We start from the raw sequence: 27,646 nt of genomic DNA, 5'->3' as shown, positions 1-27,646 counted from the left end.
AAAATGAGCAGAAAAAAATTATTTACTGTCATCACATTTTGTATCGCAAATTTTTTCAATGGTCTGTTTTACTCTATATTGGCTCCATTTTTTCCAACAGAGGTTAGAATTTTTTATTTTTCTATAAATTGATGACATTATAAATAATCATAATAATAAAATAAAAAATAATAAAATTAATAATAATAATAATAATAGTTATTATTAAAAAAAATTGTAAGTTCTCATAATAATAATAACAATCGCCTTAACCGTCTATCATTGCATTTGCATAAAATTATAGTAGTTATTATTATTATTATTATACGATTATAGTTATAAGTAATGATAAAACGACCATAGTCATAATGATATGAATTATATGATGAACGGTAGTAAAATTACGTATGTAGAAAAGGATTTTTATGCCTCCAGCAAAACGGCCTTATTTGTAAGGGTTTTCGTACGTAAAAACAAAGATTATTCCATGACAAAATTTTCAAGAATAATTTGATAAAATTCATTTATGGGCGGATCTAGACAACATTGACAACGGGGGCCAAAAGCTGGGAATACTTGACAACTTTTCTTTTTTAGTTTATCACCCAGTTTTGTTTCAATTGTTCTGTTTAAAAGGGTGTTTTCAAGTATAAAAAAATAGTTTTAATGTATGAAAAGTAATTCAAAAAGATATGTTGGCTAATTTTTTAAAAGATGTTAACATAATGATTGTTGAGTGTTAACGAGAGCCTAAATCCGCCATGGCTGATATTAAATGAAACAAATTATTAAGTTTCTAAAGTAACTAAGAATAACCATTAAGTATGTACATGTGAACACATTCAAATATACTCACAGTAAAATGCCAGCAAAATAATGACTGGACACTTTTTGAATTATGATAACGAAGTAGGTTAATAAAAGTAACATAAACTAACAGGTAAAACCCTATGTATAAAAAAAAGAGATAGTTAGCCATCAAATTAATACCAGAAACTAAAAAATCGATGTAATTCATAGTAAATTTTTTTTCAACTTTTCAATGTTTTTACGTGGTTTAAGTATAACAGATTGCAAATGTTAAACAAGCGTGAAAATTTGTATTTGTAATAACAACTCAGTTCCAAGCAAGCAGATGATTTTATTTTATAAAACATAAAATCAAATGAGGCTAAATAAAATAATAAATTTTTTTAAAATATAAAAAGAGTGTTAAAAATAAAGGACAAAAGTTTTTTTTACAAATTTTTCACTTCTTACATTTAGTAATTTTTAGTCTTCATGATTTTTCATATTTGACCTTTACAAATAATGGTAAATCTATTTATAATTAAATATAATGTTTTACTAAAAAACAATTATTTTTAAAACGAAAATATAATAAAATCGCAAACTAATAATTATGCAATTAAAACTGCTACTACTTACACTATTAAAACTACTACTACAAAAATACTATTAATATTTACTACTGCTTTCACTACAATTGCTCCGATTACTATTACTTCTACTACTACTACTACATCAAAATTCTCAAAAAATGTAGGCAAAAAATTGAATTAAACTTTCGATTTAAGTGCATAGTTCTTGTGACTAGTTTTAGACAGCAAATCTGTTATTCATCATGCGACTTCTTATGTTCTTCACATATCATATATGACTGTTCCATTAATTAATTATTCTTTCATTCAAATTAAATATTTATAATTTTTGAAGATGTAGTTCATTTAATCATATATAGTTCAATTTTTCATTTAATTTTAATTAGAAACATATTTAAAATGAGAAAAAACAGTTATTAGTATGCCAAATTTGTATAGCGTTTCTTGTGTGATGATTATTGAACATTTTATTAGTAAATATTTATTATTTAATAAACAGTTTTGAAGTCAAATATTGTGCGTTGAGCCATGGTGTGCTCCAAGGTTCAGTGCTATGACATCTATTCTACGTTTAACATTCAATAATTCTTATGAAACAGAGTCTCATTAATGATAATGTCACTTTATACAGCGTCACGGCAAGCGCCTGAGGCGCATTATTGTTATTACAACAAAACATACTGTGCATACTAATCCACGTGAATCAACGCATCACCAACTTTCGCATTTGACAGGCGGGGATCTTTTCACCATCGAACACGAACACTGTATCAACAATTCCAGGCACCTTAACCATTACGCCCTCTCACAGCCCATACTACCAGATAAAGTGCATTTTTATGGCTTCATTTCGTATAATTCAATGTGCGAACTATTAAAAAACCTTTTTAGATTTTTATTTTTTTGCCAACATTTAGAACTCATTGCCCGTTGATATAAAAATTAGAGTTGCTGCAGACTGTGTGGTTTATTAAAATCGTAAAAGAATCGTTTTTTAACAAAACAAAGCACGATTAGCGGCATTAAAGTTGCCCTCTCCAAATGTACATTACAATACATTTTATAAACGTTGGTTTTGCAGTTGATTTTAAATCTTCAAGCTGTGCAATAATAAAGATTTGAATGAATTTATCATAATGTATTCTGACACCCAATGTTAACATAAGCTAATAAATTAGAATATGAACAAAAAAAATGAAAGTAGTGAATTAATTATAATTATAATGAGTGAATAAATTGTCCGTTTTTAAAATTATTTAGGCTCAGAAAAAGGAAATAAGCTCAACACAAGTTGGCCTTGTTTTTGGATCATTTGAATTAGTTCTCATCATTGTTTCACCATTTTATGGAAATTATGTAAGTCGCTTCTTTTGTAGAATATAATATTAATGTTATCTTGTTTTCACTATAACATAAACATTTTCTGTTTAGTAAAATGACATGGCTGGTGATGATTATAAGGATAAATATATATATTATTTTGCTTCTGCTTCAATGTTAAATTGCAAATTGTGAATTAAAAATAATAAAAAACTCAACAAATTCAACGAACAAAAATGTATATTTTGATGATTTTTGTAAAATTTTCCAGCATAATGTGTGCAATTATTTTTAATGCATGTATAACCTCCATGCAACATCTTTATTTTAATGAAATTTTTTGAGATAATAATTGAAAAATTAAAAATGTATTTTCAACAACAATAGTTAAACAAGATTGGAGCAAAGTTTATGTACATAACAGGAATTTTTGTCTGCGGTGTGTGCTCTATATTATTTGGGTTTGTCTACAAATTTTTCAGATTAAATTAACCTAGTTCTTATTCAGTGCAATAGTTCTAATATTATTGTTTTAATAAATAATAAAATAATATTTCAAAAAGAATTATGGAAATCTTTTTAAATTAAATAACCAAATTAAATGCAACGTAGCATAATTGACAAAGCGCCCAATGGAACCCCTTATTTTGTTCTTTGCTTAATCGTTCGAATGTTTGAAGGACTTGGTGCGGCTGCATTCGGAACTGCAAGTTTTGCCATAATGGCCTACAATTTTCCAAAGCATATAGCCACTATGTTTGTTAGTTGGTACTTACATAAAAATTGAAAAATAAAAGTGCCTTTTTTGACGATTTGATTTTATTAGGGTACATTAGAAATGTTTACAGGGCTTGGATTGATGGCAGGGCCACCTATAGGAGGCGCACTTTATGAAGTAAACGGTTTAAATTTTTCAATATAATTTTAACTGATGTTGAAACTGATCAATTATCAAGCGAATATCATTAATTACGCAAATAAAACTTAAAATGTTTATTTTTCGTTTTATGATGATAGTTAGGCGGTTTTGCTTCTCCATTTGCAACACTTGGATCTTTTATACTGGTGATTGGACTTATAAGCATTTTCATGCTGTCGCCATACAGAGGTGTTTTATTAGTCAGAGCATCGAACTGTTATTTTTTTCGTTTCGGCTTACAGTTCGGTTCAATCAGTAAAACGAATTTCGGTTTGGTTCCGGTTTTCGTTCCTGAAATATCGTTTTTTTTTTGGTTTTCGGTTCCGCTCCGGAACTTAGTTTTTTCAAGCATAATTCCTTGAATAAATGTAATGGACATCCCACTATAACCACTATGTCAATTTGAATTAAATTTTACAACCTAAGAATAATAAGAAATCAATGACAAAAATGATTTTCAAATGTTGTTGTTAGTATTGAAGGAAACGTTTCTAATATTTTTTTCAACAAATTAAAAGAATCACAACAGTGATATTTTGAAATCACTCATATAAATATAAGACCGTTTTAAAAAAAAAGATGAAAATTTTTTCTGATTATTAATATATTTTCTAAAATGTTTTCATTTGAACCACATCTGCAGTCTCTGTGGATAAATTTTTATCCAGAAAAAGATCATTCCACGCTCACTTGCGTAGCTGGAACTCCAAGCACTACCTTCGCTAATTTTTATAACTGAGGATATTTATCTTTATTCTTAACACTGAATAACACATTTTTTTGTCTAACCTCTGCACATTTTCAAACTTTTTTAAAAAATATTCTATATCAACATCACCAGACGTTGGAGAAAATTATGTTAATATCTTTTAAAAGAGTTTAAAAATAATAAGAGTTAATATTAGATATAGATCTTATTATTTCCTTCTCTTTATTTTTTAGAAATTCTTTAAATTCATCCACAGGCTCATCAATTCACTCACTTGGAGCTATAAGTTCTAATTCATATTCTTCTAAAAACACTAGTTTATTTTAAAGTAACTTTAGATGTTGCACTGCTTCCATTTTTTTTGACAGAGAAAGCAATATCTAAAATCTTAGATTTAGATAAAGTGATCTCAACAAGCTTTTATTGTTTTAATAACAACTTTTCTTTTACATTCAAATTTTATTTTATTCTTTTACATTCAAAAATTTATTTTTTTGTCTCAACCAGTTCCATAGTTGTCCACATTGAGAAACAATAGGAGGTTGGTTGAAGCAAACATATATAATATCAATTTAATTATTGTCACAGTCAATACAAGTAAAAGACTTTGGTGCTTTTTTTCTGAACCCTGGCAGGCATTATGATACCACCTCAAACATGTGACCTGTTCACACTGTATCCAATTTGTTCTACTTGTATCATCAGAATACTTGATCCCATATGTTGAACAAGGAGTCTGGTCTTCATAGGTTGACAGTGCATTTTTTCTATTTTTTTTTTGTTAACTTTCTTAGGATCTGTTATAGTAAAGTCCTTTAATAAACATTTTTTTGGTTTTGTTCTTCAATGTAGGTGTTAATTTTCTATTATTTGTATTATTAGCTTCCAGAAGAGCTTTTTCTGGGGTGTCAGTAGCCATGAGACTTCTTCCTTTTTTTTTCTACCTATGTTGTTTGTTTTTCTATTTCCTGCTTTTGGATATCCCTTAAACTGCTCCGGCGTTAAAAATGTAACAGGTGCTAGCTGTCCAGTATAGCTAGACGTTGAACTTAATTTATTATGAGTAAGGTCCAGATTAAAAATCCTAAAAGGATCTGCCAACTGTGGTGATTTCAGGAAAATCTTTTCTAAATTTTTATAAAATTGACCAATGTTGTGTCGGTTAAATGATGTAGCCCGTGAAAGTCTGCATTCTTTAGGCTTCTAATACTAAGAGATGGATGCAGCTTCACGAACAACCTAAACTACTCTAAACCTGCGCATTCTTCAGTTTTCCATGTTGTTGGAAATCTAATTCTATTAATTTTGGCCATCTCGTATGCAATTTTTCTACACTCTTTTGTTGAAATTCCATACATCATTTTTGAACTTGTCAAGATATATTCTTCCAGACTTTTTTCTGTTCTGTCGTAAATATTCTCCGAGTTGCATAGTTTGGTTTGAATTTGACAATTTCTCCAGGATGCGCAGCTGATGCTTTTGTGACATAGCGGGCCAATGTTTGGAATGACAAGCCATGAACATGAGCTACCTTTTGTAAAGAACCACCATCCATTACTTCGCCTACAGCACGACGCATGATTTCTTCCGAAAACATGTCATTGCTGGTTTTTCTTATCCTATTTCTCATTTTTGTCTGCAAATCAATTATTATAATAATAATATAATCATTTAATAATTATTCTATTAATTAAAAAATCATGTTTAACATCAGTTTTGTTATTGTCTCAAGGTACCCCAAACGTCTCACTGTGCCCCATCGTTGACATAATTATTTGACGTAGTGCCGAAACCAATTGTAATAAAAATTTGGCTTCTATATGAACTAATTCCTTATTGAAACGTCAAAGTTTCATGCAGGAGTGATTACAGCATCATTACAAACAATTGAACAATTACATTCCAAACCAAATATTAACATGTCTAGGAATCTGTCAAAAAATCAAGAATCAGAAATAAAAAACTCAACTCACGATTTTCGTCGCAGAAAATTATATTGTCAAATACCGGTTCTACTAAAATACAGATTAGGTTAACTCTAAAGAAAAAATTATGTGCCGCTTAACAATTATTTAATTTGTCTCACTGTACCCCATGTCTCAACGTATCCCACCCTCCCCTAGTGACTGAATAAATGTGCTTGATGTCCATGTTATATTCATTCAGCATTTTTTCAACCATATTCTTAATGTAGACTCAAGTAACTCTGTCATTCCCAAAGTAAAGTTGAGTATTGATCCCTAAAATTGACCTATTTAGACGAGTGGTTGTATCAATTTTTAAAGGAATCATTTGATTCTTAAGAATACAACTTATTTTACCAATTATACTAGATGCAGTTTCTGGGATCATTAATTTCACATTTTCTGCATTTATGGACAAATTGTTTTCTATCGCGGACATCACTGGATGCAGAATTTTTTTTAAATCCTGAATAATCCATCATTTCAAACGAACATTCATTAATTGTCATAAGTTCAATACACGCTTCAACGACTGTTACTTTATTCAACTGAAATTTGATTTTACGAATTTGTCTAAAGTTTCTATACGATTATCTGTGTGATTGGTGGCAATTGTTAAGTTTTAGGTTTTATTTTAAAACATTATGATTTATGATATACATTTATTTTCTTTGGACCAAATGTTCTTTGCTTTGTATGTAACTTCACTTTTCCTTTTCGGTTGATCCGGTTGATAATAAACAGGTCAAAAACGTTGCTTAGTTTATTTCTCTTCTTTTAATGTCTTTCAATATTATACCAATTAATTAAACGATCTACGTGACAAGAAATTTAACAGGTTATGGGCCCAGATAACGTTTTTCTTAATTAATTGGTTTGACAAAAAAAATTTAGAATAAAGAAATATCGGAAGACTTCTTTGTGAAGACTGAAGAAAAAACACTTGCTTCTTCATTCTCTGAAAGTCGATATTTTACTTCTAATTAAAAGTTCATCTTTTGAAAGACAAGGAAGAAATGGATCTAACAAAAGTGCAAATCAAACACCTAGAAGGCAAAAGTAATTGGTTGAACTGGAAGTCGAGAGTTTGTATAATACTACGCGGCATTCCTGATGCAATGAACGTAGTAAATAGCAAATTAAAAGTTCCAGATGAATTAAACGATGACTGAAATAAAGATGAGATAGCAAAATATCAAACTGTTTTGAACAGATTTAATAAAGCAGATTGTAGTGCTATGATTATTCTGTCAACCAACATGATCGATGATACGTATGAAAAAGTTCGTTCATTCAGTAATGCCAGAGATGTTTGTTCAGAACTTCACAGGTTGTATGATAAAGTTAATGAAAATAAAGCATACAACTTATGCATGAAGTTCTTTAGTTATAAAATGGATGAAGGTGATGATGTTGTCACTCATGTTACAAAACTCAAGAATCTTTGGAAAGATTTAAAAGTTGAGTTAGGAAAAGATGAAAACAGTGACTTGTTGCTGATGTGTCAGATAATTGAAACTCTGCCAGAAAAATATTTTTCATTTGCTGCAAGTTAGAAATTGTTGAACAAGACTGAAAGAACAGTTGAAACACTCGCAGATCAATTGTGTAGCTATGAGAGATCTTTGGAAGGCAAAGCTGAAAGTAATAAAGTATTATTTGTCAAAGCAACAACTAAATGGTCATCATCACTAAACATGAAAGGTCAAAAACAAGATAAATTTGTCAGCAAACCAAAGCGGCTGATATGTCATTATTGCAAATTGCCAGGTCACATTGTAAGAAATTGTAAAAAATGGCATTCTGATGGTAGACCAGCAAAATCAAAAAATAACAATCTACGCGATGACAATAAGTCACTACTTGTTATGGAATCAAGTATTTTTGCAATTGATGAGTCAGCAAACACTGATGAATGGTTTTTTTGACAATCGTGCAACGTGTCATCTAACTTTTCGAAAAGACATATTTCAGTTTTGAAAAATTTTCTCAACCGAGTAAATTATATGCTGCAAATGGTGATGCTGTAGAAGCTTTTGGAAAAGGAATCATTCATTTTCAAGTGAAAGTGAATAATAAATGGCAAACTGTTAAACTCACAGATGCCTTGTATGTGCCAAAAGTAAAAAGAAATTTGTTCTCAGTACTTGCAACTCAAGATAAGAACAGAAATAGCTCTTTTGTTTCAACCTCAAGAAGTTGTCATCTACTTATTGACAATGTGACAAGTGTTGTTGAAATAAGAAACAACAATGGAGGTTTGTTCAAACTTGTTGCAAAAACTGTTAGACCGTTGAATTCTGAAGTTGAAGTTAACTTTGTCAATGATCAAGATGCATTGCAGTTATACCATGAACGAATGGGACATCAGAATAAGAAACGTGTTAAAATGCATCGATCAAGAGATGTTATTTTTGATGAGAAGGTTGTCAAACCAAATTCAGTGATTTTGCAAGAAGAAAGTTGTTCAGATGATACAGTTTCGATTGATGTTGAAATCAAAGATGAAAATAAAAAAACTTTGATTAAAGAAAATATTTCAACATATGAAGATGTTCACAACCGTAGTTCAGTTTCATCTGATTAAAAAAATCAATCTGACTGTTTTAATCAAAAGACCAAAGGTATGGTTCTACGTGACAGGAATAATATCAAAAAGCCATCTCGTTATGATCCTTTTGTTATGTCTTCATTATGTGAAGTATTTGAACCAGAGGGCTACAAAGATGCCATTCAAAGTGATGAAAAAGATGAATGGTTTAAAGCCATGAACAGTGAAATGCAGTCATTAAAGGAAAATCAAACGTGGGATTTGGTAAGTCTTCCAAAAGGTCATAAGGCAATACCACGCAATGGGTCTACAAGGTAAAACACAATCCAAATGGTTCTGTTGAACGTTTTAAAGCCAGGCTAGTGGTAAAAGGTTTATCTCAGAAAAAGGGAATTGACTATGAAAAAACATATAGTCCTGTGGTCAGAAGTTCAACTATAAGAACACTATTAAGTGTTGCTGCAAATGAAAAAATGTCACTCATGCAGTTTGATGTGTCAACAGCATTTCTATACAGCAAACTAGACTAGATGAAGATATTTACATGGAGCAACCCGAAGGTTTTAAAGATAATTCAGGAAGAGTCTGTAAACTCAAGCAAAGTCTCTATGGACTTAAACAAGCTCCAAGATGTTGGAACGAACGCTTTGCTGAATTCTTGAAAAGAGACATTTCAAACAAAGAGATGCAGATACTTGTTTGTTCATTAGAATACAGGGAGAAAAGAAACTCATACTTGCACTGTATGTTGATGATGGACTAGTTGCAGGAACCGATAAAGAAGAACAAAAAATTTTTGAAAAAGAATTAAAGTCAGAGTTCAAGATAACATCTAAACCTGCAACATATTTTCTTGGATTAGAAATTAATCAAGATGAGAAAGGAAATATTAAAGTCAGTCAGTCATCGTATACTAGAATGTTTCTTGAAAAGTTTGGAATGAGCCAGTGTAAATCCTGTACAATTCCGATTACAAAATTTGAGGAGTTAGATGAAAACAAAAATGAACACTAGGAAATTAAATTTCCTTACAGATTTGCAGTTGGTGCATTGATGTACTTGATGGCGGGAACAATACCAGATATTGCATATGCAGTTGGAGTAGCATCCAGAAGTTTGGAGAAACCCAGCAAGTCCAATGTAGCAAATTTTCAGATATTTGCAAGGAACACCTGATGTCGGTATTGTTTATAAGTCTGGTCAAAACAATACAGTTATAGCCTACAGTGATGCAGATCATGGAGGAGATAAATCTAGTGGAAGATCGACATCAGGTGTAATCTGTATGTTTGGAGAAAGCTTGATCAGTTGGTTTAGCCAACGTCAATCCTCAGTTGCGATTTCAACTACTGAAGCAGAAATCGTTGCCGAAAGTGAAGCAGCTCGTGAAGTGATATGGCTCAAACGATTGTTGAACGACATTGTAGATCTAAAGAAAAAGCCAGAAATTTTTGTCGACAATGAAGCAGCCATTCGTTTAGCACATAATCCAGAACTTCACAGAAGAACAAAACATATCCACATTAGACATTTCTTTGTCAGAGAAAAGGTTGCAGAAAAAAAAGTTTCAGTTGAACTAGTTGCGACAGAACTTCAAGTTGCTGATGCCCTCACAAAACCAATGGTAGGACTAAGACTTAAGAATCTGATGTATGTGATGGGCCTTCAGAACATTTATGTAAAGGTCGACTAATGTTTTAAATAAAATGAGAAGGTGTTAAGTTTTATGTTTTATTTTAAAACATTTTGATTTATGATATACATTTATATTTTTGGACCAAATGTTCTTTGCTTTGTATGTAACTTCACTTTTCCTTTTCTGTTGATCCGGTTAATAATAAACAAGTCAAGAACGTTGTTTAGTTTATTTCTCTTCTTTTAATGTCTTTCAATATTATATCAATTAATTAAACGATCTACGTGACAAGAAATTTAACAGCAATAGCTGTCGTTTCATCATACTTTAACTTTTTTCTTTGCTGAACACTATCAAACTTCTCATAATGATAACTCTTCAAATGACGCTCCAAGTTGGCAGCGTGATCTCCTATTATAACAGCTTTACAAATATTATAATTGTCCATTTTATCATATTTAAAAATTCTCGGTTGGCGTATTCTCGGCTTTGTCCCATTCTAAATTTAAAATATATTAATATAAAACTCGTCTTTAAAAATTTCTTAAAAGCAAAATTTGGTAAACTCGGAGATAGGGGCTCCTAATTGAAAAAAACATTAAAATGTTTAAAATAAAAAACTTCTTTGTTTGTTTTTAATATAATTGTTTATTAAAGAAACGTAAATTGAAATATTAGAAGACACGTTAGTCGACAAAAAGCGAAAAGCATACACGTGCAAGTTAGTCAAGTTAGCAATAATGTAAGATTGTCTGAAACTATGGAAAGTCATAAATATATTGAAACATATATAATATACATATATATTATTTCAATATAAAGAACCCTTACCACCCTTAAAAACTTTCACTTTTTATTGTTATTGTTTTCATTAAAGTTGTTAAAATATTTCCTTTAAATTTTAGCATCAAACCGTTATTTATTTCGTTACGGTTTTCAGTTTCAGTTAAACTAGCAAATAATATTTCGATTTGGTTACGGTTTTTGTTCCGAGCTAAATTTCGGTTTTTAACGGTTTTCGGCTACGGTTCAGTACCGGTTCGATGCCCTGTTAAAAATATAAATTTTCATGAAAAAATTAACATCAAAATTCTATTTGCTAAAAATTTTATTACAGTAAATGATTTACCAAGGAAAGACAGCGTTTTTAAATTATTGAAATACCCGGTCATTACGTTGACGTGTCTGTGCTTGCTAGCCGGTTCTTGTAGTATGGGTTATCTTGATGTTTCATTGTCGGTACACCTTACGAAAAGTGTAAGCATTTGTTTATTAACACATTTTTGATCAATTTTAATGTTCACATTTACACACACAAATATACAATAATTTGAATATTTTTGGGGCGTTGTCATTCTAAAGTTCTTTTTTATAACAAGTTAGTTCTTATTTAACAAGTTACTCTCAATCGTAGACCGATACAGTTTATTACTATTATAATTATAATTACTATTATTAAAAGACCATTTATAATCGCCTTGTAAAGAAAATATTAAAAGCAAAATAGATATGGGAAAAAATCAGCTTTTAGAAAAGGTAATAAAATTCATTAGTTGATGCATTGAAAAAAATCAGCGATTTAAGTTAAAACGCAAGTTAATTGACGACAGAGACATGTCTTCGTGGTTGAAGACATCCCATAATAAATATTTTTGTAGGAATTAAGATTAAATTTGCCAAAATGTATATAAATATTTTATTTTCAAATTGGTTCAGCCAGCCTTTTAGAGTCCTAGCAACAGTATCATTCGATATAATATAGCTGGTTTTAATATGAAAATTAATGAAGCTAAAGCAAAATAATGCTCCTTGATCTAAATAAGTTAGAAAAGTATTTCTAAATTTAATTCATTCACTGTTAAACGCAAAATATGTTTCAACAAACAAAAACAATACAAAAACAATAAGAACAGAAATAGAAATAAAAACAAATCTATAACAAAGCAGATTGCGTAGATGATAATAAATCATTAATTGTGTGAGACTTGGAAATTGAGAGGAAAATAATAAAGAAAATAAATAAATGAATAAAAACGAAAAAAATTGTTGAGATAATATTGCTTTCAAAACATATCTAATAGTTGAGTAGAAAAATAAGAAATATAAATGAATTAAACTAGATTTATAAGTAGATGATGCCTTGTTGGAGGAAAGAGAGTAAAAATGGTTGAATGAATATAAAGTTTTAATGGTGAAATTTAGTTAAGTGTGCAGCTAGCTATTAGCCACAGAACTGGATGTAAATTGTAGGTATCATATTAAGATAGTTTATGTTTCGTTAGTGCCGTTTCTTAGAAAAAAGTTACTATTTATTGTTTTTTCCCCCTATACTTTTTCAAACTAAAAAGTTACATTAAACATGGCACGAATTGATTTGTATTAAAAACATTTTTCCAAAAAAAAAAATTATGCATTGTTGTAATTGGCTGGTTTGATGACGAGTTTGTTTAATCCCAGTGAAAAATGGTGGCAATATAATTTTCAAATTATCGATTTATTTATTTACAAAACAAACAATAATTAATTAATTAATTATTCAATAATCAACTTTAATTATTTTCACTAATAAAAGTTAATGTTCACAAACTATCGCTTTCCAAATAACAATTCACTAACTTTTATCACAAATACAATAAAAACGCAGTCAAATATCAAATATCGCTTTCGACACTGACAATCAATCGCTTCTAATGTCAAATACTCGGCAACAACGACCACCATTAATTATCTCGCGTGCCTTTATTTACCCGTTTCACCGACGCTTCTCGAACTTCCTATATATATCGCCGACTGAATTTTCTAGTCCCTCCTCGAATTTTATGCGTTCGTAGTGACAACTAGCCCTCTAGCAAATATATTTGTGACGGTTGTAACAGTACGTTTTTTTTATAAGCACGATATCAAACCCGATAACGCTAGTCGTTGAACATACACTCCATCACTATCTCACTGGTGCCCAATTCACGTGGTGTAGGTAGCGTTAGTGAAACATAAAAATGCTCGAGGTTTGAAATATTGAGTCTATTTGAGTTTAACATTATCACGTAAATATAAAGGATAGTGAAGTGCTAGCCATTTCTGGAAAATGATCATTTTATACTGCAATCCAACATACTGTAAGTTTTAGTAGTTTTTATATTAGTTGCCTTTTTCTGAAACATTAATCAGTCTCAGGGTGGCGTAGCCAAAAAATTGTGTAAAGTTGTTTCAAAAAACAGTGGTTTCTTGTTAAATTTAACATAATTTTATTGTTATTTGGAGACTGAAACAATATCCACTCCTAATTTTTATAGATTTATGTAAAATATTTGTTCAATTTGCTTTTATTTAACACTAGCTACATATTGTATTGTGGGTGCTTCAGCTCCAAGTCCCCCCTTTGACCATGCTTTTGCATTTTCAAGACTTTCAAGACAAGCAACTTATATTATTGCATTTTAATCGAAATTTTTTCGATGTCGTGTTTAATATTTTTTTCAATCCCATTAAAAGTCTGATTCTTCTGGGTTTTTTTGAATATTGAAAAACAATTTTTAATTTATAACAAATTTTCTACTAGAATTCAAATGTTTTCAAAATTTATCGCAATCACGTTTTGTACATCTACTCATATCATTATGTCTTCTTCTTTTTTGTGCTTTATCCTTTCAGGACATTGGCAATCATCGACCTCCACAAAACCCGATCTTTAACACTCTGTAAGAGTTGAAATGTGGTGATATTCAACAAGTGACACAAGGACTTAAGGATGGATTTGGAGCCAGAAAAGTTTAGTGGTGGGTTGCTTCGGTCCACATCTCTTTTCTTATTCAAAGGTATAGCCAAAAATTGTTATTGGAAGGGGACTTAAAGTTGTTGCAAATTTGCTTCAACTATCCCTTAGCTACACCTCTGACCTTATTACTTAATCAGATGTGTAGTTTAAAATTTTGACCGCGATCTCTTTTCCCTGCAACCTTTCCAGTAGTTGTTAGATTTTCAATTCTTTGTGACCAAAAACTTTAACTGCCCCCGTCGGATTATCTGTAGTAATTTTTTTTTTCATAACCGGACTGTTTTAACATATCCTTATTCAAATTATAAGAGGTTTAACAAATTTTTATAATTCTTCTCAAAAACTACATCTCAGCAGCGTTAATCTTTTTTTTCATTTTTTTTAGAAATTGTCCAGGACTCATGGTCGTAAGTTAGCACAGAAAAAATGTAACGCCCTAACAGTTTTAATTTTGTTGATATTCTGATTTTACTGTTGATGAGGATGTTTTTCATTTTAGAATATGCATCTTTTGCCATAGATATCCCTCTTTTTGATGTCCATATCACATTTACAACCTGAGGTAATCAGACTTCGGAAATAATTGTAGCTGTTGACTTGTTTCACTTGTTTACCATTAATGATTATGGAGCAGATCGGGGCGGTTTTGCTTTTACTAATAACCATGCACTATGTTTTGTTAATGTTAATTTGCAAGCCTTTCCTTTAATTCTCAAAAACCAGTTTGGAAACAATTGTTTGCAGTTTTTCTATTGAATTTGCTATAAAAGCTGTATTATCAGCATATCTTGCTTTGTTAATATTCACGCCTTCCATAAATATTCCAGGTAGATCTTCTATTTTTTTCATGATGATCTCACTATAAAGACTGTGCATGTTTGGATAGAATACACAGCCTTGCCTAACACTTTTTTTTATTTCGACAAAACTGGTCACCTGTTACCAACTTTCATCGCTGCCCTTTGTTCCCAATAAATGTTTTTGATAACTCTAGTGTCATTTCCATTAATGTCCAAATTTTTTCAATATTTCCATAATCTCCACGTGTTTCACGCTATCATTAAAATATAAACAAGTCTTTCTTCATTTCAATCACTCGTTCACTAATTATTAGTAGCATAACAATAGCGTTTTTTATGCCAGAATCCTCTAAAAAACCACATTGGACATTTGAAATTTCAGATCTGATTTTGCTTCGGGCTCTCATCATCAGAATTCTTAAAAGAAGTTTTGTAAGATGACTCATCAAGCTGATTGTTTGATGTAATTTACATTCTATTGCATTATGTTTTTTAGGCAATGCAATAAATACTGACTTGGATAGATCTTTAGGAATTTTGCCGGTGTTATAAATTTTATTAAAAATTTCTGTCACTTTTTCAATGCCAAATTTATCAAGGCATTTAATTTCTAAAGTATCTCTTTGGTCCTTCTAAGTCTTTTTTAATGGGAGGCTTTTCACCACGGAAATCATTATTAAAAAGATTGTTAATGTATTTAGTCCATCTTTCAAGTACTTTTTCTTTCTCTAAGATTACTTCACTGGATTTAGCTTTAATGCATCCAGTAACGGTACAAGCCTGTTTTCATGTGAGTTCTTTGATGTTTTTATACATTGCATTTATATTACTGTTTTTTATCTTTTTAAGGATTTTGCACTTGCCATTTAATCATTTTCCCTTTGCCTCTAAGCACATTTTTTTTATTGTTTTCAGGATCTATCAGGATTGCAACTTTTTACTTTTCTTTGTTCATCCATCAAAGATTCGATGTAATCTGTTATCCATTTCTGACCTCTTCTTTGCTCCTTCACAGGTATAACTTCTCTTACTGATTTTATGAAGGCATCTCTAAATATTTTATATTTAGATTAATTTACGTTTTCCGTCAATAACTAAAAACGATTCCGTACTTCAACGTTATACTTGACCTTTATCTCATCATTTTGAGACAGACCGACAAAATTCAAACATTTTGGAGCCACTTCTCTCTTAATTTTCTTTAACTTAATCTTAATTTTACAAACAACTGGGTTATAATTACTGCCACAATCAGCTCCATGGTAATCTTTGTATTGTAAAACAGCATTTTGAAATCGTCTACTTATTGTACTGTAATCAATCATATTTTTTACTTTGTTTCCGGGACTTTTCTAAGTATATTTTCTCTTTGGGTGATTGTCAAGCCAGGTTTTGGTAATAAATTGATTATTTGTGACACACCATTTAATCAGCATTTCTCCTCTTTAATTTCTTTCACCTATACCATGAGAACCAACCACGTCATGCATTTTTACTAAGCCAACTTTTGTTTTCAAGTCACCCATCATAACAACAATTTCTTGAGATTTACATGTTTTTAAGGCATCATCAAGATCATTGTAAAAAGCATCAACGTCTTCTTTATTGCTTTCAGATGTTGGCGCATAAACTTGATTAACAGCTTGATTAAAAAGTTCTGCGTGTATTTTAACTAACAAAACTCTATCTGACACCACCAAGAAACAATTATGTAAATATATCATTTTGCTATTTTATTAATTCAAATTAGTTCAACGCAATTACACCATAATAAAAATCATTAATATAACATTTTAAACGCAAAATTAAAGTTTTCGGTAATAAAAATTAATATATACACTCGCATTCAGTTGAAATGGATTTTCATATTGGCTAATGTTCAATGAATAAAAAATAAAAAATTGATGAGACAGCCCTGTACTAAAGACTATAATGTAGATAGCACTAAACAATCTTTAATTTTGAACATCTTATTTATGAGTGGGGAAACAAACCTTTAACGGGAGCCAGACCAACAATAGCAAAACAAAATATGGCACTAAAACGCTCCAACATAGCACTAATGATACTGCAAATGTTCAGTCTCTAGCGGCGTTTTAATGAACTATCATTTTTAAGCCCCCACTCACACTTTTTAAGTAAGACTAGCACTAACGAAAATTAGTACAGCACTAACTATATTGCAAAATTAAAGACTAGCGGCATTTGAGGGCTCCCATTTTTCTATCTTTTCCAGCCATACCTAAGAGGGGTGACTAGCGTAGACAATAATTGATACAGCACTAAAGAGCACTAACGTGGAAATAGACCTCAGTGAAAAGCCTAAAATGTGGCTCATCGACTTTTTGATACCGTATAAATAATATTATTTCTAGCTAATGATAGACTTTTTTCATTTAAAATAAACAAAGTCACATAATTTGATATATCACAGAAAAATTCTACTCGTAAAAGAACATTCCAAAATAATATGTCAGTAATTTCACTCTACAATTTTTCACTAACTTTTTCAATTATTAACAACTGCATAAAAATTTCTTACCCTACTAACAGTTCCATTTATCTCCATTTTGGGTTGGCTTGGTCTTTCTCGTTGAACCACTAGCTTATTCTATAATGTCGCCAATATGGGGAAGAATTGTAGAATATAAAGTAAGAATATGCAAAATTTTAAATTCTTATATTAATTTTTTTCATCGTTTGTCGAATTGTTTCGTTACAAACAATTTTTTTCAATTGGTTAATGAAAAAATTTAATTTTATTCAATCACTTTAAATCAGTTTTGTTTGCATTTAATTTTAACATTGTTACCAATTTTAAATAATTTATTTTATTTTCTCTTCAGCATTTTTTACAGGTATTAACAACAAACACACAGTGCATTTAAATTTTCGTGGATCATCGTATCACATACACTGCATGTGATAAGCGGGGATTAGCATTCGAACCCGGTTACTGCAATAGCAGTGACAGGCACCTTACCACTGCAGCATAATGATTTCACCATCAAATATGTATATGCTACTATTCAATGGTGTAGCTTGAGTTTGAAAAGCTTAGTCCAGGTTAAGGTCACTGATAAAATTTTATTGACTAGTGTAACTAATTGAAATTTAGTTCTCTTTCAGTGGAAAACACAGTTAATTTAATTGATTAAAGATCAACAAATCCCATTGTTCCTCCTAAGTATTAATCAGATATATTAATTGAACCTAAACGCCCCGGTTTACGATCGTCTTCTTCTTCTCGCTTTTTCTTAACTCGTGTTAAACACCCTTTTGCCAAATTTACTTTTGCTTTTTCTGGTCTTTTTCTCTGGAACTCTCTACCTACTTCTCTGACTACTTCTCCATCACTTGTGAAGTTCAGAGCGGATCTCAAGACCCATCTGTTTTCAAAATTCATTGAGGAGCGCTGTTGAACATCGCGGAAATAGCGCTTTATAAGCTGATTGATTGATTGATTGATTGATTGATTGATTGATTGATTGATTGATTGATTGATTGATTGATTGATTGATTGATTGATTGATTGATTGATTGATTGATTGATTGATTGATTGATTGATTGAGGTGCTATATTGAGTGTGGAGGTGAATGTGATGCCTAATATTTTTAATTGACTTGTGCGAGTGATTGATGGGTGTTCAGGAAGTAGGCTAATGTTATTTTTTACAGCTATTGTGAATGATGAGTTCGAATGATTTTTTGAGATTAAGTGACAGGTTGCATCGTTTTGACCATGTAGTTAATGATTCAAGTTCTCATTGGATGTTGTTTGAGTTTGATGATAGGATGATAAGGTAGGCGTCGTCAGCGTATTTGATGATTTGATTATAGCCATGAAAAGTTTTGAGAGTAGAAGCATTGATGATAAAGGTAGATGGTCCAAGAACAGAACCTTGAACTACGCTAGGGTTAATAGGTAGAGTAAATGAAAGAATAAAGCTAAAAAAAGTAGAATGACTTCTATTAGATAGAAAATTTATTACGATATTGTAAATGTTGTCAGGTAGAAGAAGAGAGGTTAACTTATTTGAAAATGAGATGTGATTAAGAGTGTCAATAGCTTTAGAAAAGTCGAGGGCAATAAGATGAATATAGTTATTATTTTTAAGGAAAGATGTTATTGTGGAAGTAAGAGAGATGATATCGGATATAGATGAACCTGTAGGGCAAAATGCAAGCTGATCTTGTAATAGTGGTTTGATGGATGGATGGTTGAACCATGGATAGATGAATGACCTAACGATTAATTTTTCTAGAATACGTGAGAGTATGGAGGTGATAGATATTGGACGATAATCTATTGGTGATGATAGATATTTTGTTTTAGGAATTGGATATATTGTGCTGGATTTCCATTGTGATGGGATGAATGAGTGCATTAAGCAGTGATTGTAGAGTGAACTTGAGGTGCTGGAGATGAATGGAGCGATGATCTGTGAAAACCATGCTTGTAGATTGTCTGGACCTGTACCGGATGGGCGAGCCTTCGCTAGCATGTGCAGGACGGAGTATAGGGTAAATTGTTGATGTTGACGACTATTTGTAGGACGGGTCGGTTGACATGGAAGCAAATTTGGTGTTGAGTGTGTTGGCATCAATTTGCTTTAAGGTTGACGTGTTGAATGATTTGTCAGAGCCTCTAATCTTGTTTACTTGGCCCCACATGGCTTTGCTTCCACGCTTACTGTTAGTGAAAGTTTTTGAGTTGAAGTTGATGATTAGTTTATTGATGTATTTGGTAATTGCTGCGGTTTTGAGGATGGATCCTAATTTCATGATTTTATTTTTTTTGGCGAAATAGAAATTTGATGAATGGGCTGATAAATGGAAAGTCTGATGATCTGATTGTGATGTTTGATGCTGGGCAGTACCTATTATAAGTTGAATTGATGATTTTATAAAATTTATCAAAACAGTGTGGCAAAAAATTGTCAATAGAGTTAGTTAAGATCGTATTATCGTTAACATTGTTATTATTATTATTATTGGCACCATTGTTAATATTATTTTTATTGTTACTATTATTATTATTCTTAGTAGGACTATTATTAACATGGTTAGTTTTAATATTATCAAAATTAATTGTATTATTATTAAAAATTGCTGGCAGAAAATTGTTGGTGGTGGTAATGTTGAAGTCGATGATATTATTGAAGTCGATGTTGTTGAGATGTTGAAGGCAGGCGCTACTCTGCGAAGGATGACGACGGCAAAATGAGATGACATTTCTAGTGGTGTTGTTTCTTGATGTTGAGTTAGTTGGTGGAGGTGGAGGAGCAGCAACCACCCCAAGATGATGTGTTGAAACATGCGACCTATAAATGTAAGTGATGTCCAGGTTTACATTAATCCCATATATCCTGTCAAGGTTGTGACCTTGGTGGGTGGGGCCCCAAAATATAGGGTGTAAACCTGTTTGAAGGATGGAATGATGGTCGAGTTGATTGAAGTCACACCCAATGATGAGTTTTGAGTCGCTCTCCAGCGCAGTGTTAGAGAGTTCATCGATGTTACCCATCATGGTGGAGACTTTGTATGATGGATGATTTGGTGGATGATAGATGGCACAGATGAAGTATGGTTTACTGTCAATAATGCACTTGAGACAAAAGGTTTCCAGTGTATCATTAACAGCATAAGGTGAAACGATGTGAATTTGAGATGAGATGGATGATTTCAAATAGATGACAAGGCCTCCTTCTCGCCGCTTGCCAGGGCGGTTTTTTCTGAAGGATGTGTAGCCATCTATTGCGATCAAACCATCAGGGTGATCTGGCCTAAGCCATGACTCGGTGATGATGATGATGTCAGGGTGTAGATGATATACATCACATCTCAAATGCTCAACAGCATGTGGCTTGACATTGCTAGTGACATTCAAAATGTAGATGGTGGGTGGATGACATGGGGTGATTTTGGCCGGGTTTTAAGTCGGGGTGAATTTGATGTTGAGATTGGGATGATTAAGTGAGGAATGTCGACTGAGGTGGTTTCATCTTTTACGGGTTGATGAAACTAGTACTGGTATTGCTGATGATAAATTAGTGCTAGGTAGATGGGCTGGGGCTGTTGATGTTGAAGTTGTTGTAGATTGTTGTAGCGATTGAGGTAGATGGCCCGGGGTGTTGATGTTGAAGTTTTTGTAGAGTGCTGTTGCAATTGAAGAAAAGTGGAGAGGTGTTGGTGATGATCTGGGTTCTAAATTTTGTTGAGGAAAAGAGTTTTTTTTAGGTGTCTTTTGATGGCGAATTTGTCCGGTAGAAAATCAAGCAATTGTTGGCGTGTGTATTGGATCATTCGATTGAGGATGTGAGCAATAATTAGTAACCAAAATGTATTACAGCAACGAAAACTTTTACAAAATTTTAAAACGTTGTCAGAAAAAATTAATTATTGTTTTATTGAAGGAAAATAAGCAAAAACTTTAGTTTATAACGGAAAATTTAGAGATTGAAAATCCAAAACACGATGTCGGGTAAACCATAGACATCGCAAAAAACGTTAAGTTGTGAATTATTAGCGGTCGTGCGACATCTAGAACATTTAAGTGATTGGAGTATCATTTATTGGTTCTATTACTGTTGGCATTCAAATTAGAATTTAAGCAAGTCTGTGTTTGAAGTTTTAGTGTTTATCTATCATAAATCAGTGAACTTACTGTAGATTGAATAACTGACGATAGTGCAAGTTACAACAATATATACGGGTTTTGTAAAAAATTTAGCCCCATTTTGTGTTAAGGAAAAATTTTTAAAAATAGTGGTTTTGTTTATATGTGGTTAGTAAGCGTAGTAATAAATATGAAAACACGATGTTATGATATGATGGATGTTGCAAAATTGACTTATAAATATTGTCTTATTAAAGTACATGGCGTTAGCCAAAACAACCTTAGCCAAACTTTATTTTTTAATGAATTTTGACTGAAGCAACATTGTCTTTTGAAATTTTTTTCAAAATTCTCAATAGTATTTTGGCAATTTTCAAGTTGTGATGGTTGTTGTGATTTCAAAGACTGTCATAGCCAGAGATGGTAAAGAGGATGAGCTCTGGACATGTATAAAATACTTTCATGGCGTGCTTCAAATACAGCCTTTGACAAAATCCAGCACCTGACTTTCACGAGGGGATTCTGTTTCAACTAACAAAAAAAGAGGCAAAGACGATTAACTGGCACTTTAAAATCATTTGCTCCGAGTAGATGGGACTTGCTGGTTTTATTTGGAAACCCATCTAAGAGAAAAAAAATTTGATTACAAACGCTTATTGCCTTGTGGCTATACCTTTTTCTGAAAAGGGCTAAGCGATGTAAATTTGGCAAAAAATCAGAAGTCAAAGTCTCATAGGTGGCAGATGACATATATATTAACTTCAGCAACAAGCTGTATAACCATTTGATATTTTTCTGTCCACTTTTGCTTTGCGGAAAGGGAAAGTTTGCTGCCTAGAAAATAACTAATTTTTTTAGTTTCTTTACCCAGTGGTAATTTACCTTTTATATCTAAATTTATCTGATATGAGAGAAATAATCAATAAGGCATTGACTACAAACGCTCATTGCCTTGTGGCTATACCTTTTTCTGAAAAAATGGGAAAGATTTTTGCATCTTTTTGAACACAACTTCGCCGTGAAATCTGGAGTAATTGCTCAATGCCGACTGAATGGAACTATAACATGACTGTTCCGCTACACAAAGGCAAAAGTGATCCATTAAATTGTTCATCATATTGTGGTATATGTCTGTTAGAACACTCTCTGAAAATTGTCGAGAAAATCATTGAGAAAAGATTAACGTCGTGCATCACAATCGGAAATTATCAATTTGGTTTCCTAGCGGGGAAATCAACAATTGATACAATTCACATCCTTCGGCAACTGCAAGAGAAGTACCTCGCAAAGCATCAACAACTATCACATTTTTATAAACTTTGAAAAAACATTTGATCGAGTTCCCCGTGAAGCAATCAGGTGGAGTCTACGTCGACAACTCATTCCAGGATATCTTGTTCGACTGTAATGGAAATGTATACCAATACTAAGACTCTCGTTAGCACAACGGTTGGAAACACAGATGCATTTGACATCGGCGTTGGAGTTCACCAGTATAACTGTGATGGAAAAAATCACAAAGCCGATACGTACTGGTGACAAACATTTGGAATCTAATATAGGCTGATGATATTGTTTTAACAGTCACGTCTGAGCAGAACGCAGCACAGATGTTTGAAGATTGAAACACTAGACTGGCTGATCATGGATTCAAAGTCAACATCAGCAAAACCAAAGCAATGAACACTGGTGAATTCATTCAATCCACAGCTACTGGACGATGGTCCTGCTCAGTTTGTAAAGCTGGTGTTGGTAACAATTCATTCAAGTGCCAGCAGTGTAACCAGTGGTGTCACAAACGTTTTTTTTTAAAATAATTGGTAATTTATATATAGTGTCCAATTTGTTTGTCCTGCTTGCATCAATCCACAGCAACAAATTTAAAATAGCAACGTTTTTGAAGCCATTAAGGTAGAAAAAGTCACATCGTTTCAGTATCTAGGGGATGTTCTGGATTGTACTGGAACAGCTGAAGCTGCCGTTCGAGCACGCATACGTGCAGCCTGGAATAAATGGCATCTCCTTGCCTCTATATTGATGCGGCGTGACATACCACTACGATCAATACTTTATAAATCTGTGATACGTCCGGTGTTGTTATATGGTGCAGAAACATGGCCAATGACAACCAAACTGGAACAACAACTTCACCGAACCGATATGAAAATGCTCAGATGGATGCAACAAATTAGTTTGAAGGACCACATCAAATCTACCGAAATCCTGCGTCGTGCTGGTTTAGATGATATAAAGGACGAATGCCGGCAACACCGTCTGAGGTGGTTTCGTCATGTCAAACGAAGTGGAAACAGTGCCCTAACTTTTCTTGCAAATGTTGAAGTATCTGGCACACGTTCCAGAGGCCGTCAAAAGAAGTCCTGGTCGCAAACAATTGAGCAAGACATGAAAGCTCTAAATTTAAATGAAATGGATACAACTGATCGCCTAATTTAAATTTAAAATTGATGGCAAAGAAAACAACATCCTACCTCGGGAGAGCTGAGTCTCTGGACGTTAAACGATGATTGATTGATTGATTTTTGAACAGCTACTGCCAGCTTGGACTAAGAGCTCCTAGTCAATAAAGTGCTGTACCGTCATGGCTGACTTATTCCACTGGGTGCGTGATCTTAGAGATTATAAGGTTGCCGTTAAACCACATCACCAAAATACAAACAAAAACCTAATCTTCAATTTTTTAGCTTGCTAGTTCACACTTTACCAATTTGCATCAGTTGGACGATATGAGAAAAATAGCCGTCATAGTGACGGGATTGATTAAGCTCAACGGTGACATCGCTTGCCTCCAGGAAACTCGCTTTTATAAGACAAATCATCTATACTTTTTATCAGTAGGATGAAAGTAAAAAAAAAAGTAAAAAAATTCTATGCAGTCAAGAATAGCTTTCCCACCAAGGGGCGGTTCGAAAAGATGGTATCTCTGCGTTTATCAACTGTCTCCGGCATGGACGATATTGTCACTGCAAATATCTCAACGCTTTGTTTTACGTCTGAAGCAAAAGATCGTAAGATGTTGGACGGCACCATGTCCGGAGTGCCCAGAGCAAGCGCTTTTTTTGTGAGAAAACAATAAGAAAAACAAAATCCATGATTCACCCCAATGCAAGGATAGGGGTGAATCATTGGAATTGGCCGACGTGTGTAGGAAAGTTTGCCATAGGTAAGCTAAATGAAATGGTTAACGTCTTTTTGAATTCTGTTTTCTCATAGACTTTTTGTAACAAATCCATTTTTCAACGGTAAAAAGATCTACCAGGTTTCGTGGAGATACCCGCAGATCAAACACAGGCATCAGCTCGACTTGTCTATCACCATATTCGTAGATTTCGCTGTTTTTAAACTTACTAGAAGCTACCACAGTGCAGAATATCATTTGGATCACGCTCTTATTACATAAAAGAATTAAATATTTTATCAAAATAAACTTTTTAATTCAATTTAATTGTATTCTGAGTTTAATATAAAATTTTCAGCCTAAAATGTCATTATACATCATTTCATTCGGATATGTGATGGCCGGACTTTCGCTATTTTTTATTGGACCGGCTCCATTTTTTAATATTCAGTGAGTATATTTTTAAAAATAAACAATAAATATATTAAATTAAAAATTATCTATACATGTATTACAATATTCAGACCACGTTCTTATCACATCTTTATATTCAATTCAGCTGTTGTTATCTATTTCAGCTCATCTAGCATTCATGATTTAATTATTTTTAACTTTAACAATAAATATTTACAGATCAAATTTAGTACTATTGATCCTTTGCTTGATTTTTGGTGGTCTTGGTATAAGCACTTTGACGATAACATTTCAAATTATAACCGAAACTACAATGTTAGTCAAACATAAAATTCAGTTGGTAAACAACTGCATTTAAAATAATTTAAATTTAAAAAGCATTGAATTTTTATTTAAAGAGCTAAAGGATATCCTGATACTTTGTCAACATACGGATTAATATCAGGCCTAGTGAACTCTTTTTTTTCTCTAGGGTTTTTTCACAACTTTTTTAGTCACAATATATAACATACATATATTCTAAATAATACTTTAGTGCTTTTATTGGACCATTAGCTGGAGGATGGTTGTTGGACGTTTTGGAATTTGGTTATGCCTCCTTTGTGATAGGTTGTGTTACTATGCTAACGGTAACTCAAACTTATTTTTTATTCAATTGGTAAGCCAATTTATAATGTCTGATTAATTTATTTAATAGGCGTTTGTTTTGATATTATTCACCGTTTGCCAAAGAAACACCGTGTTCTGCAAGAAATAATCAAGAAAATTTACAGTAGTATAAATAACATAAATTACACATTATGCTTTAAAAATGTAAACAGTTTGCGAATAGCAAAATAAAAAAATAAATATTAAATGTTTTATTTTAAATATTTTTTGAATAAATTAACACAAATTCGATATTCATCTTTAATACCGAAAATATCAAACCATTAAATATGAACATGACAGGGTCAAGGCCAAATTAACCAATAGACAAATGAGACAGATATCTAGGGCACGGAATTTTTGGGGGCCCGGATTTATACTTATCAATTATCGCAGATTTATTTATTATTAGATCTCCTATTTATTTAATGGGCGGCGCGATGGTGTATTAGTTAAAGTGCCTGGCATTGTTGATGCAGTGTCCGGGTTCGAATGCAAAGATTCCCGTCTGTCACATGCAAAAGTTTGTGATGCGTTGATTCACGTGTATTTATGCACCGTGTGTTTTTTGTAATAATGATAATGCGCCTCAGTCGCTTGTCAGGGCGCTATATTAAATGACATTATTATTATTTCTTTTGAATATGTATGAATATATTGTTGTAACCTTTGACGCTCGTAATTGCCAACGCCGATGTTATAACTTCAAAGATCGCTATATTTCCGACACCAGTGTTGTAGCTTCCAACGATGGTCAAGTGTTTGTTATTCCGTATGTTCAAGATTTCTGATAGATGAACACAACTACTTTCAACGCAAACTTTGTTGAACGTTTATTTATAACAGTAATAGAAACATCAAACTATTCCAAGTAACTACATAAATCACATTTACGACTTCGCTTTCTCTGCCGGATACCTGACTGCAAACTTGACTGTCAACCAATACATTATTGCGTATATTGCTATGCTTCTTCTTATGTTAATACCCCAGTTCTTCACCATATTATGTAGATTGTAGACGTGTGTTATATGTTTCTAGCATGTTAGGAAGAGTGTTGTGTTACGCTTGACGCCGGTTCGCTATCCTGTTATTGCGTTGAATGCCGCATCTACGTGAAAACAGAGAACTAGCAGATCACTGATTTGATGCTCACGATCAAACTCGATCATCGTTAAATTAGTGCAAAGTGGTGACAATTAAATTGGTGACTTTTATGACTTAGTTATTAGATTAGTTACGATGATTAGAAATACTATGTTAAAGTAAATTAAACACAAACTCACACATTTCGGTTTAATCATTCTTTATTCTAAGTTAAGCAATAAAATGTGAAACGAGAAGAATGAATCGAGTGAATAGAACGAATAGACCCTTGTCTTATAGAACCAATAGACCATTGTCTTATAGAACCAATAGACTTCTGCCTTTCAGAATTAATTTACCTCTGTCTTTGGAGAATTTACCTATAAACTTCTCTTTCTCTCTTTTGTTTGACGCTGCATGTCCTTATATAGGAGAGAGTGGTAGTTTGTGCTTCTGCATTGGCGTCTTAATGGCTGTACATTGGTCTAATTACCTCGTCTGTAGTTTCGTGATGAATTACTGTCTTTTTTTCATGTCTTTTTTTTTACTGTCTTTCATGCGTCTTTCTTTTATTTTTTCAGTGTTTCTTAGTGTGTTTTTGTCTGGGTATGTGTCTATGTGTATGCATTTTGCTGTGTGCGTTGGCGTCTTAATTCTTAATTTCGTATGCGCAAATGATTGTACATACATCTGACTACCCCGTCTGTA

The 27,646-nt window shown here is 32.3% G+C and overlaps 1 protein-coding gene across 1 annotated transcript; it reads left to right on the top strand.

The window, feature by feature from the left end:
* Nucleotides 1-25,711, top strand: HELRODRAFT_91778 (hypothetical protein; the record flags this gene model as incomplete). The annotated part of the gene is made up of 11 exons (XM_009013168.1): nucleotides 1-102; nucleotides 2,622-2,717; nucleotides 3,069-3,142; nucleotides 3,294-3,441; nucleotides 3,508-3,576; nucleotides 3,699-3,789; nucleotides 11,578-11,717; nucleotides 17,589-17,687; nucleotides 25,149-25,240; nucleotides 25,424-25,519; nucleotides 25,603-25,711. Coding segments are annotated over 11 exons (1,116 nt in total), but the record flags the coding sequence as incomplete, so codon positions are not given.
* Between the last annotated feature and the right edge of the window lie 1,935 nt (nucleotides 25,712-27,646).

This window comes from Helobdella robusta (assembly GCF_000326865.2).
Source record: "Helobdella robusta unplaced genomic scaffold HELROscaffold_111, whole genome shotgun sequence".
Lineage (NCBI taxonomy): Eukaryota > Metazoa > Annelida > Clitellata > Rhynchobdellida > Glossiphoniidae > Helobdella > Helobdella robusta.
Note: the sequence above shows the minus strand (reverse complement) of the source record. Positions and strands in the feature narration are given on the sequence as shown.